The sequence below is a fragment of the Salvelinus fontinalis genome, chromosome 33 (genome assembly GCF_029448725.1).
Source record: "Salvelinus fontinalis isolate EN_2023a chromosome 33, ASM2944872v1, whole genome shotgun sequence".
In the NCBI taxonomy this organism is placed as follows: domain Eukaryota; kingdom Metazoa; phylum Chordata; class Actinopteri; order Salmoniformes; family Salmonidae; genus Salvelinus; species Salvelinus fontinalis.
The window spans coordinates 40,820,139-40,837,141 of NC_074697.1; the positions used below are offsets into that span (position 1 = coordinate 40,820,139).

Consider the following 17,003-nt stretch of genomic DNA (forward strand, 5'->3'; position numbering starts at 1 on the left):
TGTTGTCCATAAAATTCAGCTGCAGAATTATATGACGTTAACTTTGGTCCGAAATCAGATAAATCCGAGGGTACCCTCTACGTTCGATCGTTGTTATCCTAATAGATCTGCCTACTTGTATCTTCAGGCCCAGAGCACCACAGTCTCACACACATGTCTGGTGGCCCATTCAGACAGGAGGAGAAGCGTGGCTTAGTACAGCAAGTTTTCATGGCTGGGACACACCGCCAGAGCATCAGGGTTGATCAGGGCTCAGTGGCTTCCATGGTTGAGTGGGGGAAATTTGTCTCCCTCCATCACCTTCTCCCAGTGGGACAGCCAGCTGTTCCCAGCTCCCTTCGGCCCTCCTAATGCAGCAACACACACACACACACACACACACACACGCACACGCACGCACGCGCACGCGCACGCACACGCACACACACACACACACACACACACACACACACACACACACACACACACACACACACACACACACACACACACACACACACACACACACACACACACACACACACACACACACACACACACACACACACACACACACACACACAACCCAGCAGCAACAGCATTCCTCTCTGCTGAGGTCACCTGGCTCCTCTCTCCCCTACAGCTCAATTACTGACTTTATTTTCACTGGGAGGAATGCACCCTTTCTTTGATAATAACTGTATATAATAACTTGTATTGTATGTGTGTGTGCGCATGTGTTAGTGTGGGTGTGCGTGCTTACGTGCATACATGCATGTGTGAGTATGTGTGAGAGCGAGAAAGGGCAAGAAAGAGCAAGTCAGAAACATTACACATCCTCCACAGACAAATCACACAGCCCTCAGTCACTTCCTGGTTGTCTTCCTGAAAGGCTCCTCTGTGGATTGGCTGGTTAGTCAGGCACACCGTGTACTGAGCGCCAGTCACATACTAATGAAAGTAATAGATCTGGTGCGGTAGTAACGTTGTAGGGGGATTGTACAAGATAAATACGGAACAAGAATGTTCCTTGGCCATGGATGCCATGAATTGGAACTTGAAACATGTCAGCACTTTGAAATGACTTGATCTGATCATGTCTCGGATAACATGCATATTTTGGCATCCAAACGTTGTTCACGTGTTTTAAAGGGCCTGTCATCAAAATAGAAGATACTGTGACACCTGAGTAGTCTGGGTTGGGGTGTTCATGTGATTCTCTCTCTGTGTCCTGTAGAGTATTGAACGTGAGGAGCCAATAGAGGTGGATCCAGCCCCTGTATCCCCTGGACTGGACAATGGACACTCTACTGACCCAGGTAATGCCTGCTATATTCTCTACCATCTCAGCTACAGTAGAAATACAGCCAAACTTACCAACCATGTACTGTATGAGGGGATTTATTTTCTCAATGCTTGTCCAATCAGAAAACTCGACAGTGTCACATGGAAAAAGCTCGCCAGCCAATAACAACGTCCCGTATGAAAACACGGCCCCTGTTGCCATGCGGATGCCCCACCTACCCATCCGAGCCACAACCAAAACGTCTGACCCCTCAGTTATGAAGAGCGAATCTCCCACCAGTCCCATACGCTCTCAGCCCTCGCCTGTGTCAGAGCCTACTGACAACAACCAGCCTCAAGCCATCCCAGAATCCCCCATTCAACCAGGTAAGAGGCACCAGACATCAGCTAAAAGCTCTTGACTTCCATATCTTTCTCTGGTTCTTCTGATCCGTAAGCCATAATATCCTTTGAAACACTCTTTGTCTTTTTGCTGTTTAGTGTCTTCTATGAAGACATGGACCCCCAGTCTCAGCCGAGGTCTGGGCTCTCCTCGACTGTCAGGTAAGAGGGATCTATCAAGTCACGCCTGTTACTAGAACTGGAACATACCAGACTCACACAATGTTTTATTCCCACCGTTTCCTTATCTGTTCATTGATTTGTCATTTGCAGAAAAGTCCTTGTCCGCTCCTCCGAAGTCAGTGACTTACTCTGGCCTCATCCAACACAACACAGACCGGTGAGTGAACTATTCTTTACTCAGTCCTAGAGAATTGAGATAGTCCATGCTTTAACCAACATGCCCTAACCCACTTGCCATTTCGAATGGCCTCATTGTGGCCCAAGATGTGTGACACTCCTCTGTTCTCCGTCCCGCAGGGTGGAAGATGTGAGCGGGGACATGCCCTTTGGCAGGGGAGTTGAGCGGAGGCGGGAGCTGGTGAGGTCACAGACATTGCCGCGCAACCTTGGTGCTCAGGCCCGCCGGTCCATCTTTGAAAAGCTGGATTCTGAAGCCAGCAGGTACCACCGTCTCTCCTGCCACCATCATCTCTCTTTCTATGCCATCCATCCCTAAACTGATATGTCCTCTCCTTTTCCCTTATATTATCCCTCCTTTCTTCTGGGTAATTCTTAACTCATACTTCGGGTGCGTCACAATTCTCTACACTTGCACTCTCTCTCTCTCTCTCTCTCTCTCTCTCTCGAATTTAACAATGGTGGAAAAACACCACTCAACCACGGGGAGTGTGCAAGTGTACACTTCAGGAGAGAATAGGGACACGACCTCTGTCATGTTTGCTGGCTCATCTTGTTGACCCCTGTCCCCCCTCCTCTCAGTAGGCCCAAGCCCATGGACTCCAAGCCCAAGCTGAAGCGTTCTCAGAGCTTTGGTGTGTCCAGCGCCAGCAGTATCAAGCAGATTCTTCTGGAGTGGTGCCGCTCCAAAACCATAGGATACCAGGTGAGACTGTGGTGACAGAACACAGCTACACACCGGAACAGAGTCCTGGGCCGTATTCACAAACCACCTCAGAGTAGAGGCTGATCTAGGATCAGGTCCACCCGTTGAATACACCTCTGTAGCAGCCAGTAACAAAGATGATGAATATGGAACTGTCATCTGGTCACCTGAAATGGATCCACTACACAGGAGCAGTCTTTTGTCATTTTTGCTAGCTCCTGAAGAGGGCTTTAAAATAACTCTCCTGGTTTCTCCATGGGTTAAACCATTAGCACATAGCGGAGCGTTGAAGTGTTGATGAGAAGCAACTTGCCATGGTTATGCTGCATACTGAACTAAGCGTATTATTGTAGTATATTGTGTGTGTGTGTGTGTGTGTGTGTGTGTGTGTGTGTGTGTGTGTGTGTGTGTGTGTGTGTGTGTGTGTGTGTGTGTGTGTGTGTGTGTGTGTGTGTGTGTGTGTGTGTGTGTGTGTGTGTGTGTGTGTGTGTGTGTGTGTGAACATGCATATCCGTGTCTGCATGTGTGAGTGTTTGAGTTACGGCTCATTGCTAGGGCTGTTGGCTTCACTCTGCAGCAGCAGCTGTGCCAGTCTGTCCATGTGGCTCTGGTTAAACAGAGAGCTGTCACGGGCCAAGGCCGTCCCCGCAGAGCAAACAGCCCCGGCCGATTCCCCCAGGCAGCTCCTCCTCACACTCAAATTAGAGACCTGACTGGCGCTCAACAAGCATGACAAGTTGTATTTTCCCACTGACACGCTGAGGTTTTTATAGGCTAGGCTAAGGACACAAAAAACGTGAAATTACACAGTTCTGAAATCATGTCCAATTGGAGAGAAAGAGAGAGAGACGCAGGTAGAGGAATTGAGGATAAAGAACCATTCAGGATTCCTCTTCTGTTTTCCACATTATGACAGTTGGACCGACAGAGAAACCTAGGAGAGGTCACTTCATAAAGTTAGAATAGGTAGCCAATCATTTTTATCTTTTTCTTTTTGTATGTATGGTTTATTCTTATGCCTCTTTTATAGTATCTCCGTATTCCACCACTAAACATATGTGCAAATACACCACACACACTCAGAGACATTTACAGTCCAGACACACACACACACACACGCGCGCACACACACACAACCACACACTCCTAACTCTGTTTCGCCGTCCCCAGAACATAGACATCCAGAACTTCTCGTCCAGTTGGAGTGACGGCATGGCCTTCTGTGCCCTGGTCCATTCCTTCTTCCCCACTGAGTTTGACTACAACGTGCTGATGCCTGCTGACCGCAAACACAACTTTGAGCTGGCCTTCGGGACAGCAGAGTAAGTGACTTTTACATTGTAATACACGTTATGTATACGTTCTGTATTTCTGAGCATTATACACACACCATGCACTTCTGTCTTGAATCATGTTGGAACGAATCATCCATTCATTGTGTAGGAACATTGTAAGATCATCTCAGTGGGACAATGTTTTATGTATCGGGCCTATTCACTTGCATTTCCAATGTCGCTCTCCTCTTGGTTTGGTCAAGCTATGGACACTACAATGCTGTGCTTGATATGAAGGCAATCCCAAGTTACCTGTGTAGATACATTTAGAGTCACAGTGTCCCTGGCCACCATACAAGTAGAAATAACATTAACGGAATCACCTTCAGATTCCATTAATAGCGTTCATACATAGAACATTGTAGCACTGAGATGACCTTACAATGTTTCTGTTGCATCTTGGTAACGAGTGTCTCCAGCCCACACGTTAAGCCAGCGAGGCAGCCGCTGCCAGAGAATACCCTCTCCTCGGTCCCCGCAGTAACCGCCTCTTCCCTCTGCTCTGCTTCCATCCGCCTCCCCTCACATTCCTCCAGCCTGACCTCACTACCGAGAACACCGCTGCTGCAGCACAGCGTCCCGTAGTCCTGCTGACACGTGGATACATGCAGAACACAGACAAAATATAGATCAGAACCATGTGTGCCTCTAGCCACATACAGAGAGAGTTCTAACACATGAGCTTTTGTACAATACCCCAAATTAGTCAACATAGTTCCATGTGATCTATTTGCCTGATCCCGGGTCTGTTTGTCTTGTCTTACCAACCACACCGAATTATCATAGATATGAGTTGGGGGAAACAGTTCAAACAGATCTGGGATCAGGCTAATGAACGATCAGCCCCTTTAACTAAGGAATGACATTGATCGTCCTGGTCTCCTCCTGACTTGTGCCATGCCCTCTGTCTGATTCAGGGAGAAGGCGGGCTGTGACCGGCTCATCGAGGTGGACGATATGATGGTGATGGGGCGCAAGCCGGACCCCATGTGTGTCTTTACCTACGTCCAGTCCATGTACAACCACCTGCGCAAGTTTGAGTGATGAACGAGGAACTGGCAGCTACTCGACGACATCACCGCCCCACCACCACTACCACCACTCTCTTGCCTTCAGGGACAGCAGCAATGCACACTGAGAGACGACACTTCCCCCTGCTGTAATGGACAGATTATTACATGTATTTCTCCAGTTTGAGAAATGTTTCACTCTGCCATGTTGAGTGCTCAGTGTGGCTGGGTGGGGATTCCCTGAAAGTTCTGTGTTATGTTTCAGAGAGAGAGGAAGGATCTTTCTCCCTTTTTTTTGGTGACCGACCATGTTTAAGGCTTATATTGGCACAGTTGCTGTTTGAGAGAATGGGACAGGTTGCGGAATGAACTCTTTGCTGGGGAGAAAACCTAGTCCCTTTGAAGAAGCTGCAAGAGGACTTGAACAGTAGGCCTATAACACTGGACCAAGGACAAAGGACTAAGGATCCAGAGGATTGACACTGTGGATCAGTCTACATACCATGTTATCATCATTTGGTTCCTTCTAGAGTTGCATTTGTTCAGGCCTCATTTACTTTATTGTTCCACTGTGGTTTTCTCAGACCCGAATGTGTCTACAAAAGGCCTTGCATTGCAGCACAATAGAAAAGCTATACCAAAGTGTGCCTTTACATCAGCCGAACAGAGGAACCAAAGTACACTCAAGTTGAAGGGTATGCTATTTAACGAGCTAGAAGTGCAAAGATTAACTGCACATATGTACCCACGAGATGCAAATGTAAAACGGCCTATGTTCATAGTGTTATTGCTATGGTTGTGGTTTTAATTTTATATTCATAGACAAAAAAAAAAGACAAAGAAATCCTGAATAAATTGTTACTTGTTTCACACACACCTTTGTTTTGTTTTTTTATGTCATAATTTCATAGTAGAGCTGTCAGTTAATTGATTAACTTGAGTTAACTTTTTGTAATTTTAGTGCACAAAAAAAAAAATGTATCGTGATTAATCGTCTGAAAACATCCAAAATACATAATCTATACAGGCTAAAGAAAGTGTGCTTTATCAAGTTACCAGATTTTGAATACCATTACTTTGGACAAAATCAAGACCTTAAAATGGTCAACTAACGTGAATTCAACGTGAACTCAACATGAACTCATTTCACCATTTGTTGGATTTAGGTGAAAAGTTAGGTGGAAAAAAATATGAAAAGCCCTTACATTGATGACTTCTTGCCAATCCAGTCAGTTTTGCACAATATCATCACAGATTTTTTGGTTTGAAATGACTTGGTAACAACGTTAGTTCAGCCACTTTTTGCCCTGTAAAAAAAAAATCTTAAATTAGAGCTCCAATTAAACAAATTAGCATTTGTGATTAATCTGATTAATCGACAAATCCTGCAATTGACTTGATTACATTTTTTTATTGTTTGACAGCCCTATTTAATATATATATATATATGTCAATTGAAATCATTACTAATTGACTCATTAAAAAAGAAGATATGGAGTTGGTTTTTGTACAATGTATATTCCTCTAAACCATTCCAGCTTCGTTCAGAAATGAACATTTTAGGATTTGTGTAAATTGATATATTTAGAGCTTTTCTCGGAAGTTGAACGGCTGTTCATGGGAATGGAAATCGATCACTAGGCTAATTGACTTCAATACACAGGAAGAGAAAGTGTGAAACCAGCCTTTGAAGTTGCTAGGCTTTTTCCTGTATAAAATAATAGTTAGGCTATAGTTTACTTTTCGTTCATCCTAACAGCAAATAGAGGGCTAAATAACAAATATGACTCTCGCAGTGAACATGGTAGGATACATTAGGCCTATGTAGATTGACTCTACTTTGTGCGTCCAACAAGGTCTGCCTGCCCTGCGCTCTAACCTCCACGGGGTTCCTCTTTGCAGTCGATTGCCCCGGGACGAGATCTGACAGTCTGACACAGGGAGTGTCAGACAATAGCAACAGCGGAAACAGCGGGTTTATACACCATTGCTGCTTTCATCTGTTTCTTGTCAATTCGTGGCAACGTCACCATCTGCAATTCAGGATTAGAGAGGTGGGCACTAGGCTCCACTATAGGCCTATAACACCTGAACGTGCCCAGATTAATTTGGAGTGGACCGTGGGCGGTATGGGATTGAGATGTGAGTTCCCGCTATAAGAGGGCACCGCTACCCAGGACTGAGCGCATCATTTACGTATCAACAGACCGAGCTGTAGAATTATGTCTCTCTTCATCAATCATGAATTCACTGCACACAGACTGACTGACCAGAAAGAGATGGATTTTACAGCACATTTTGGAGACCAAGGTCAATGTAAAGGTAGGCTATGTAAATAGTTTTTCAAATGTTCAGGCTGTGGGCCTATTCGTAAAAGCTTACCATCAACGTAAAAAAAAATATGTTACAATAGTGACAGTTATATTTGTTTATTGACTTTTATAGTTTCCTCTAGGATTATTTTATTATGAATAGCATTTATTAATTAAATTGTCAATATTCTGTCTAGATTTTGCCTAAAATAAATAGAGCACAAAGAAACAAACAAAAACAAAGTCATAATATATAGAAAGATATCAATTGATATAAACAGGAATGCAGATGAAAAGAAAACGAAAACATACGGTACATTTCGTTTAATAATTGTCTTGAATAATTTTTTAACGCTATACAGGTATTTTGGACTACTTAAATAATCATCTACGAACCATATGTTTGGCCAAATTTTAATTTCTCACATTTTTTGTTTTTGTTGTTGTTAAGTGAGGAATGACAATGGACTTTCATCACCTGAACCTGAGAGAAGCGTGTGTACAGAGGGCCAAAGGAAGCGCAAAAGAACCATCTTCAGCCGCGCACAATTGTCTGAGTTGGAACAAGCTTTCGCTCTGACGCCGTACCCAGACATCACTCTCCGTGAACGCTTGGCCGCACATACGCATCTACCTGAAAGCAAGATACAGGTTTGTGCAGTGATTATAACTACAAGTTAGTTATTTACACTTTCTGTATATATCTATGCATTTAGGCTAGAACAACATATTTACCTGACTCTACTCATTGTTCATAGGTGTGGTTCCAAAACAGGCGGGCAAGAAGTATCAAGAGTGGAAGACTCAACAAATCAACAAAGCCTACTTCTGGAAGAGGAGGTGCAACATGCCAACCTCTCCCAGTGGTTCCCTCCCCTGGTCCCTCCTTCACTCCAACCACAATGGGGGAGATGTTCCGACCAGACCAGATTCAGTGTGACGATGGTCAGCAGTTCTACTCCGACTGGATCCGTCTCTACAGCAACCCTGTGTCTCATCAGCCTACACCCGTCTCCCCAAACCTGGCAGAATCCCTGCTGTGGGAGGAAGACCGCCGATCTCACCTGGAATCTCTTGCTACTACAGCTGCACCCATTGGAAGGCAAGCACACTCCTCGCGGCCATACCGGGATGGGTTCAACCAGCCCTGCGTGGGCACCTCAGGGTATAGGAACTTTAATCTACAGACTCTAGCTGGGTCACAGGCCAGATATGGTCACCAAACCTCAGTGGACCAGGTTGTCCCCTCCCATCCACAGCAGATGTACTGGGATGCGACTCAAGGACAGGTTCATCATCCTCAGGTGGGCCCCCAGACCTCCATCGGATACATCTCAGACCTGATCTATAATGCTGCTATTGTCACCAACTTCCTGGAGTTCTAATGTTCTGTCCCTGCGTACCTATAGCCTGGTTGTCTCAGCTCTGGTGGTGCTGTCTTGCCATGAGTTGGCAAGACAACACAAACAGATGTAGGACCACTAGGCTATAACACTTACCCAATACAGTACCTTCAGAAAGTATTCACACCCCTTGACTTTTTCAACATTTTGTCTTTCAGCCTGAATTCAAAATGGATTAAATATTATTTTTCTCATCCATCGACACACGATACCCCACAATGACAAAGTGAAAACATGTTTTTAGACATTTTAGCAATTTTATTGAAAATGAAATACAGAATATAACATTTACATGAGTATTCACAAATCCTTGAGTCAAAATACTGTATGTTAGACTCGCCTTTGGCAGGGATTACAGCTGTCTTTCTGGTTAAGTCTCTGAGTTTTGCACAACTGGATGGTACAATATTTGCACATTATTCTTTAAAAAATTCTTTAAGCTCTGTTAAATTGGTTGTTGATCATTGCTAGACAGCCATTTTCAAGTCTTGCCATAGATTTTCAAGACGATTTAAGTCAAAACTGTAACTACGCCATTCAGGAACATTCACATGTTCCAACATGTTGGAAAGCAGACTGAACCAGGTTTTCCTTCAGGATTTTGTCTGTGCTTAACTCGATTCTGTTTCTTTTTATCCTAAATAAAACTCCCTGGTCCTTGCCGATGACAAGCATACCCATAACATGATGAAGCCATCACTATGCTTCAAAATATGAAGAGTGGAACCGAGTGATGTGTTGTGTTGGATTTGCCCCAAACATAACACTTTCTATTCAGGACATAAAGTATATTTCTTTGCCACATTTTGTGCAGTTTTACTTTAGTGCCTTATTGCAAACAAATGCATGTTTTGAAATATTTGTATTATGTACTGGCTTCCTTCTTTTCACTGTATTCACTGCATTGTGGACCAACTACAATGTTGTTGATCCATCATCAGTTTTCTCCTATCACAGCCATTAAACTCTGTAACTGCTTTAAAGTCACCATTGGCTTCATGGTGAAATCCCTGAGCAGTTTCTTTCCTCTCCAGTAAGTCAGTTAGGAAGGACATCTGTATCTTTGTAGTGACTGGGTCTATTGATACACAATCCAAAGTGTAATTAACTTCACCATGCTCAAAGCGATATTCAATGGCTGCTTTTTAAAATTCTTTACCCATCTACCAATAGGTGCACTTCTTTGCGAGGCATTGGAAAACCTACCTGGTCTTTGTGGTTGAATCTGTGTTTGAAATTCACTGCTCAACTGAGGGACCTTACAGATACGTGTATGTGGTGGGTACAGAGATGAGGTAGTCATTCAAAAATCATGTTAAACACTATTATTGCACACAGAGTGAGTCCGTGCAACTTATTATGTGACCTGTTAAGCACATTTGTACTACTGAACTTGTTTAGGCTTGCCATACATAACAAAGGGGTTAAATGACTCAAGACATTACAGCTTTTCATTTTTAATTAATTTGTACAAATTTCTAAAAACCCTAAATCCACTTTGACATTATGGGGTATTGTTTGTAGGCTTTAACACAACAAAATGTGGAAAAGATCAAGGGGTGTGAATACTTTCTGAAGGCACTGTATGTGTGTTGTCTGTCTCTCCACATTGGCAGAATTTGTGACCAATTGTATCATTTTGCTTGTTTTTATTTTGTTGTTGAATGTGTGAATCTTATGTCTTGTGTCTTTCATTAGCTTGTGAATAATCGTAATAATCGTTTACTTCATCCAAAGAGGAATAGATTTATTTCACCATAGTAATGATTGATTAGAAGTTTAATATGAACTTTTTTAAACAGTTAAATAATATTATATATAGTTACAGAGATAGGGTTACCTATAGGATACCCCTCTCGTAGTATTTTGTAGGGTCTTTGATGTTCAAGCAGCTTTCTGTGGAGTACAAAAGGACCCATATGCATTACATACTGTAACGTTACATAGTTGTTTTGATGTATTAGTATTCTACCTGACATAGAATCAGGTCTCATAGATCATTTGGTCTGTTATTCATTCTCGGCGGATTTGATTCAACATTTAATGTTTTCGTGAGTATTATCTTTCAAAATATCCTGATTAAAATGATTTCTTGTGGCAAGATACCATGACAGAAATATTTTTTTTCCCAATAATATGGGTTGGACAGAGAAAAAATGAATAATAAGAAATAAATTAAAACTGAAGCTCAGCGTCTATCAGCTTACCAACTCTTTAATTCTAGCTGGGTTTAAGGTCTCCAGTGAAGTATTACATGTGAGTAATACAGTCAAGATATGACAAGAGCACTATGACAGTTCACCCCAGCCTGCTGGACAGTGATCTCTCCATATCATAATCATCTTTAATACCAAATAATCTTTCAATAAACCCTTAATCTGGGTGTCAAATCTCAGATCTTTGAGATACTTTTTGTATTCCAGATGTAGTTACATCCTTTAATCTTTCAACTGATATGAAAGGAAATTGTCCAGAGATACAGTATAGGTGGGGGAAAAGTCATAACACAAGCCAAAGTCAGATATCGTATTAAAATCGTTTTGAATCATGAAAAGAGATAAGTGTTGTAATGGAACGTTTTTAAGTACTACACAGCTCCCAGGATAACTGTAATTGGCATGTTTGTTTGTGGCCTGTAAAATCCATCTTGCTCTCAAATTCACCTCGAAACAGATAAGTCCCGATCGGCAGTTGAAGACAATACTGTCTGCCACATCTGGAAGCAGGTAGCTGGATGTTAGAACGGGGTTTCCCAAACTCGGTCCTGAGGCCTCCCCTGGGTGCACCTTTTGGTTTTTGCCCTAGTACTACACAGCCGATTCAAATAACCAACTCATCATCAAGCTTTGATTATTTGAATCAGGGGGAAAAAAAAAAAACGTTCACCCAGTGGGCCCCCCAGGACTGACTTCGAGAAACCGTGTGCTAGAGAGCTGGCTGGAATAATAACTTCACTAGTCATAAACAACCATATTCTCCAAAGACACTGCCTGGGAGTTTTTCTAGCCCAAGTATAGGCTACTACTGGCATGAATAGAAGCGATAACCCTTTCATAATGTAAATGTGTTAACTGTACTCAGTCTGATGTGAGACAATTGATACTCAAAGTTTACCACTTGCCTCAATTTACTGTAAATGGACAGGTACAATGGACAAAAACAACTTAATCTGTTTTATTTCCAATAGAACATGGAATATCCCTAATATTACCAGGTCTAAGGTCAACGTAAGGGTCAAGTGGGACTTATCAAGAATTGTTATGAAGCAGCTCAAAACTTCAATCCTAACCATAGAGGGGGGTTTGTGTACACACACATTTTTACTTTTACTATTTTCTACATTGTATAATAATAGTGAAGACATCAAAACTATTAAATAACACATATGGAATCACGGAGTAACCAAAAAAAGTGTTAAACAAATCAAAATATTTAATATTTGAGATTCTTCAAATAGCCACCCATTGCCTTGATGACTACTTTGAAGAATCTAAAATGTATTTTGATTTGTTTAACCCTTTTTTGGTTACTATATGATTCCATATGTGTAATTTCATAGTTTTGATGTCTTCACTATTATTCTACAATGTAGAAAACAGTCAAAATAAAGAAAAACCCTTGAATGAGTAGGTGTGTCCAAACTTTGGACTGGTACTGTATGTATGTATGCATGTATATATATATATTTTTACATTGAACCAAACTGATCTTAGAGTTTGTAATTACATAGCTGCTCATTTTATTGAGTAGACAAACAAACAATATTGACTACACAGAAACACACTGAAGGAGTGTAAAGTACAGTATGAATAAACTATTGTATGAAAAAAATCCCTGATACATCCTAGTAGGAAATTAACCTACATTTTCTTTTAAATGGGGTTATTTTAACAGGCCCTATGAAAGCAAAATGGATGGAAATAAATAGCTAAATATCCCAACTTGTTTAGTGCACATTAGTAAATAAATGAGTTGGGAAACACGGAGTCAACGTCATCATGATAGAGCAGCGATGGTAAAGCACAAACAACTTTTACATCTGGGTCACATTCAAGATCCTCACACTAATCCGTTTTCAATTCATGAATAACGTGGGACAATTCTTATCACTAGTTTTGGGGTTAAGTCAAAGCTGTACATCGACTTCCACTCAGGTAGCCTAGCGGTTAAGATGTTGGGCCAGTATCCGAAGAGTTGCTGGTTCGAATCCCCGGGCTGACTAGGTGAAAAATCTGTCGATGTGACCTTGAGCAAGGCACTTAACCCTAATTGCTCCTGTAAGTCACTCTGGATAAGCGCATCTGCTAAATGACTAAAATGTAATGTAAATGTAACCCCTTTGATTTCTGTTTTGAAGTCCACTAGTGGGTCAGGTAAGGGCATAGTTCTCCAGCAATGTGTTTTGTTGATAAGAACACTGACTGGCGCTATGGTTCTCCTAGCTCTCCCTCCATGGTCCGTACCAGAACATACAGCTCTGCCAGGCCGACTACGGATGCAGCAATCACTGCAGATATCACCCTCTGAAACACACAATCAAACATGTCAACAAAGATACTGATTCTTAAACAGGGTTTTGAAATGTAGCTTTCTTCATGATTACATTTTCAAACAATATTTTTGTTAATTTACAACACAATGCAGTACTAGCTTAATCATCGCTTATCACACAATCGAGGTTTAAGTGACACTATTAATCTCGTCAGGCAATAGGGTTTACGCTTGCCCAGCTTGTACGAGTGAGGGATCTTTGTACGAAATCTTACCGCCGCTGTCTCTGTGAAGAGGTATTGACTGCCGAGATAGGAGCAGGCGAACGTCGCCACCACTGTCACTAGGAAGTTTAAGACCGTCACAACAGCAGCTTTGGCTGAGCGCACTAGAGACAGACCACACACACACATACACGTCAGCATTAGAGGAGGGAGGATTGAGGAAAAGGTAGATGGAGACAATAGTGACAATCTTAAAAGACTGATTGCATGCAAACGTTTGAAACCCATAGCAACCTTCTCTCCCAAAGTCCGCCAATGTCTCACGACGATTCATTTGCTGGGGGGGGGGGGGGGGGGGGGAAGTTCTCGCATGAATCCACAACAACCAAAACACTATCATATATTTAAGCTGGCTGCCATATATCAATCCAATACGTACAGTAGGCTACATGCTGAGTGTGGACTGTGCAATTCACCTGAGTGTTTACATTCCGTGTGATCCTGTTGTATTCTTCATTGGCCAACTTGGCTCTGATTCTCTCCAGACGAGCCACGAGCACAGGGTTCTGTCACAAAGAGGGTGTAATGCTTTAGTGTAGTCCTCATGACGGACATCAAATTAAGGGGTTGAAGGAATAACCATACATCGAGGTCTCACTTACTCTGGGGGGCGTTTCAACCTTAGGCAGGTGCAATGAGCTGTCCTCCAACAACTCATTAAGGTAGAAGGGTTGACCTGAGAGGAAGGTAAAGTACACATAGGCTAGTACTTAATCCGTGAAATGTAAGACCTGTGCAACTATGTTTATACAACTGTGTTACTACATACCATTGTCTAGCAGACATTTATGAAGTTTTCTTGCAGTTCTAAAAGACAGAGTTGATGGTTGCTCCTGTTGAAGAATATCTTCCAATTCGTTCTGTAGTTCTGTTGAAACTGAAGCCTCATCCTTCTCCAGCAAGTCTCTTACCCTCTCTCGAAATGTGTTTCCAATCACAAATGACGACGCCATTCTCTTTAGCTAACGTTAACTGTCAGACTTACGTAGTTAGTTACAATGAACTGTGCTGACAAGTGGCTGGATTAGCTAGTTGTTGTTCGCCCGTAGCTGGCCGAGCAGAGTTAGCCAGCTAAACTAGCTAGCTACAAGAAGAGAGTGCTCTGGCTACAAATATAGCTAACCACGTTAGCTAGCAAACCTACGACCAGGAGCAAACGTTGGCAGTTTATACAGATTATCCATTCTCAATTCTTCACAAATGGATACATTTAGTATTAATCTAATCATTGTATCAACTACCCATTTTAAATTGTCCGATAACGATGAGAGTTTGGCTAATTTTACTAACTAGTAACGACAGGAGAGAAAAAGCTGTCTTTGAAGCATCTATGTTCACCTTGTGACAGGATCTGACGTACGTAGCTACTTCAACAAAAAAAAACATGTTTTTTTAAATACTGTGTTACTGAACCTTAATACATCCAAAATATTCAGTATCAACAGAAGTGTACGCCCTTTTTATTCCTTTTGGTAGTGGAACTTCTATCTCTAGATATTCTGAATAATGTAAATCCACATGGCTCATCCATTTTTAACAGAGAAATCAGAATGTCCCAACTGGCTGATGGTACTACTCTTTTTTTTAAAGACAAAGACCAGGTCGTCCATGCCCTTAATGCTATCACTGCATTCTCTATTGCATCTGGATTAAAACGTTTCTAAATGTGAAATCGTATGTTTATATGACTCTGATGATAAAGAAATAGAAAATATTCCTGTAAAGGACTGTGTTAAATATTTAGCAATACATTTGTCAAAAAAACACTTAGTCAGACAACATATGAATTTCTCTCCTAAAATTAAGAAAACCAAGAATATATTTAATAATTGGCTACAAAGGGATCTTTCTATACTTGGGAGAGTGCTTCTGTCCGAAGCAGAGGGACTGTCTCGTTTTGTGTACGTACCCCTCATTATCTTTATTTGTAAATCCCTCTACCTGTAAAGAGATCAACAAGACCTTTCTTGACTTCATCTGGGGAAAAAAAAGTCAGTCCTCTGTAATAAAAGAGGTGAAGGCGTTCTGGAAGTGTTGGATTTTGTGACATAAATAACACTTTCAAGATCAATTAGTTGAAAAGAAGTTTGATCAATACAAAATCAATATGGAATTTCATTCCAAATAATTTACATTTACATTTACATTTAAGTCATTTAGCAGACGCTCTTATCCAGAGCGAAATAATGTGTTTAATAAGTTGGGAGGTCTTCAATTTTTACTGAAATGTAGTTATTTTCCTGAAAGATTACTCGCTAAATTGGCTAGGTTCCACCAAAAAGCTTTAATGTCCTAGAAAATGTTTCCTGCACATTTTTTCCCCACATAAAGCTTTCTTTTGTGTAATAATTCAGATATAACTGTAAGGAATAAGTCATTGTTCTACCCCAGCTGGCATGAGAGGAATATTGACTTTGTTCTTGATGTTTTTGACAACAGGTAATATTCTTGCATATGAACAATTTATAACATTGAATGAGATTCCAATACCTTTCAGATAGTTTATTTCTGTGATCAAAGCCATTCCCAGTGGTCTAACTACACTAATGAAAACTCATCTTAGCTTTAATGATGATCATAGTTTGGAAGGCGTGGGCTTACTTGAGAAATCTTGTTGTAATAAATATATATGACAAATTGTCCATTCACGGAACCATCTGACATTGTCTGGAAAAAAGCTTGCTTGATGCTTTACAAATATTGTATATCAAGCAAATTTAAGGAAGTGCACTTTAAGATTTTACATAAGATATATCCATGTAATTCTATGTTGTCCAAATTTGTGGCTACTGATGATATCTGCGTTTTCTGCGAAAAAAGAAGGTAAAAATCTGACTAATTTGTTCTATGAATGTCAATCTGTGATAGATTTTGGGGAAAACCTTGCAGAATACTTATTTAGCTTTTTTTTCCATAAAAACAACACAAGAAAACTTTAGTTCAGAGAACATTCTAAATAATGTTATTTAAAAACATATAGATTTTATTCTCAGCATAAACAAAATTTTCTCTATCCTCTTTCTTGTTAAGTGTTTTCAGGTGTGCTGGCCTCGCCACTAATTGGCCACACCTCATCTTAATAAGTTCTTGTTTCCTTTGAAATGGGGTCTGTTGGACAGACTAAAATGAACAGCTTTGTATGAGTAAAGAAACAAGGTATGCTAGCTCCATCTTGGTGGCGCAGTGGACTAATTCCCAGTGGTGGAAATTATTTAAGTAAAATTACTTTAAAGTACTACTTAAGTCGTTTTGGTGGTATCTGTACTTGACTATTTATATTTTTGACAACTTTTACTTTACTACATTCCAAAAGACAATAATGCACTTTTCACTCCATACATTATCCCTGACACCCAAAAGTACTCGTTACATTTGGAATGCTAAGCAGGACAGGAAAATGGTCCAATTCACACACTTATCAAGAGAACATCCCTGGTC

The 17,003-nt window shown here is 41.3% G+C and overlaps 3 protein-coding genes across 6 annotated transcripts in view; 2 read left to right on the forward strand and 1 right to left on the reverse strand.

Annotated features, from left to right (window-relative positions):
- The window catches only part of LOC129832283 (smoothelin-like protein 2), a 21,451-nt gene extending 15,502 nt beyond the window's left edge, over window positions 1–5,949 (forward strand). For 3 of the 4 annotated variants that reach the window (XM_055896226.1, XM_055896224.1, XM_055896227.1), the window contains exons 3-10: window positions 1,217–1,298; window positions 1,408–1,650; window positions 1,765–1,827; window positions 1,939–2,005; window positions 2,146–2,289; window positions 2,608–2,731; window positions 3,902–4,053; window positions 4,983–5,949. In XM_055896226.1, coding sequence (XP_055752201.1) covers window positions 1,217–1,298; window positions 1,408–1,650; window positions 1,765–1,827; window positions 1,939–2,005; window positions 2,146–2,289; window positions 2,608–2,731; window positions 3,902–4,053; window positions 4,983–5,109 — 1,002 coding nt within the window. In that variant the 3' untranslated portion in view covers window positions 5,110–5,949. The remainder of the gene's footprint in view (window positions 1–1,216; window positions 1,299–1,407; window positions 1,651–1,764; window positions 1,828–1,938; window positions 2,006–2,145; window positions 2,290–2,607; window positions 2,732–3,901; window positions 4,054–4,982) is intronic. The other variant, XM_055896228.1, reaches the window with a different exon arrangement.
- Window positions 5,950–7,021: 1,072 nt separating this feature from the next.
- Window positions 7,022–10,879, forward strand: LOC129832285 (homeobox protein SEBOX-like). Its single transcript, XM_055896230.1, has 3 exons — window positions 7,022–7,406; window positions 7,839–8,038; window positions 8,146–10,879. Exons 1-3 carry the CDS (start codon window positions 7,298–7,300, stop codon window positions 8,770–8,772), a joined length of 936 nt encoding a protein of 311 aa, XP_055752205.1. The 5' UTR covers window positions 7,022–7,297; the 3' UTR covers window positions 8,773–10,879.
- A 1,620-nt stretch (window positions 10,880–12,499) lies between these two features.
- Window positions 12,500–14,927, reverse strand: LOC129832284 (transmembrane protein 199-like). Its single transcript, XM_055896229.1, has 6 exons — window positions 14,335–14,927; window positions 14,168–14,241; window positions 13,982–14,071; window positions 13,800–13,842; window positions 13,557–13,669; window positions 12,500–13,313 (listed from the first exon to the last, which is right to left on the reverse strand). Exons 1-6 carry the CDS (start codon window positions 14,516–14,518, stop codon window positions 13,218–13,220), a joined length of 600 nt encoding a protein of 199 aa, XP_055752204.1. The 5' UTR covers window positions 14,519–14,927; the 3' UTR covers window positions 12,500–13,217.
- Window positions 14,928–17,003: the final 2,076 nt, after the last annotated feature.

What these genes read in the sequence shown, in the direction of transcription:
- LOC129832285 (XM_055896230.1), top strand. Translation starts at nt 7,298, where the DNA reads ATGTCTCTCTTCATCAATCATGAATTCACTGCACACAGACTGACTGAC. An exon ending in TCAATGTAAAGGTAGGCTAT is followed by an intron (nt 7,407 to 7,838) that starts GTAAATAGTTTT and finishes GTTGTTGTTAAG; the next exon opens with TGAGGAATGACAATGGACTT. An exon ending in TACCTGAAAGCAAGATACAG is followed by an intron (nt 8,039 to 8,145) that starts GTTTGTGCAGTG and finishes CATTGTTCATAG; the next exon opens with GTGTGGTTCCAAAACAGGCG.
- LOC129832284 (XM_055896229.1), bottom strand. Translation starts at nt 14,518, where the DNA reads ATGGCGTCGTCATTTGTGATTGGAAACACATTTCGAGAGAGGGTAAGA. An exon ending in TAAATGTCTGCTAGACAATG is followed by an intron (nt 14,242 to 14,334) that starts GTATGTAGTAAC and finishes CCTTCCTCTCAG; the next exon opens with GTCAACCCTTCTACCTTAAT. An exon ending in GGCGGACTTTGGGAGAGAAG is followed by an intron (nt 13,670 to 13,799) that starts GTTGCTATGGGT and finishes GTCTGTCTCTAG; the next exon opens with TGCGCTCAGCCAAAGCTGCT.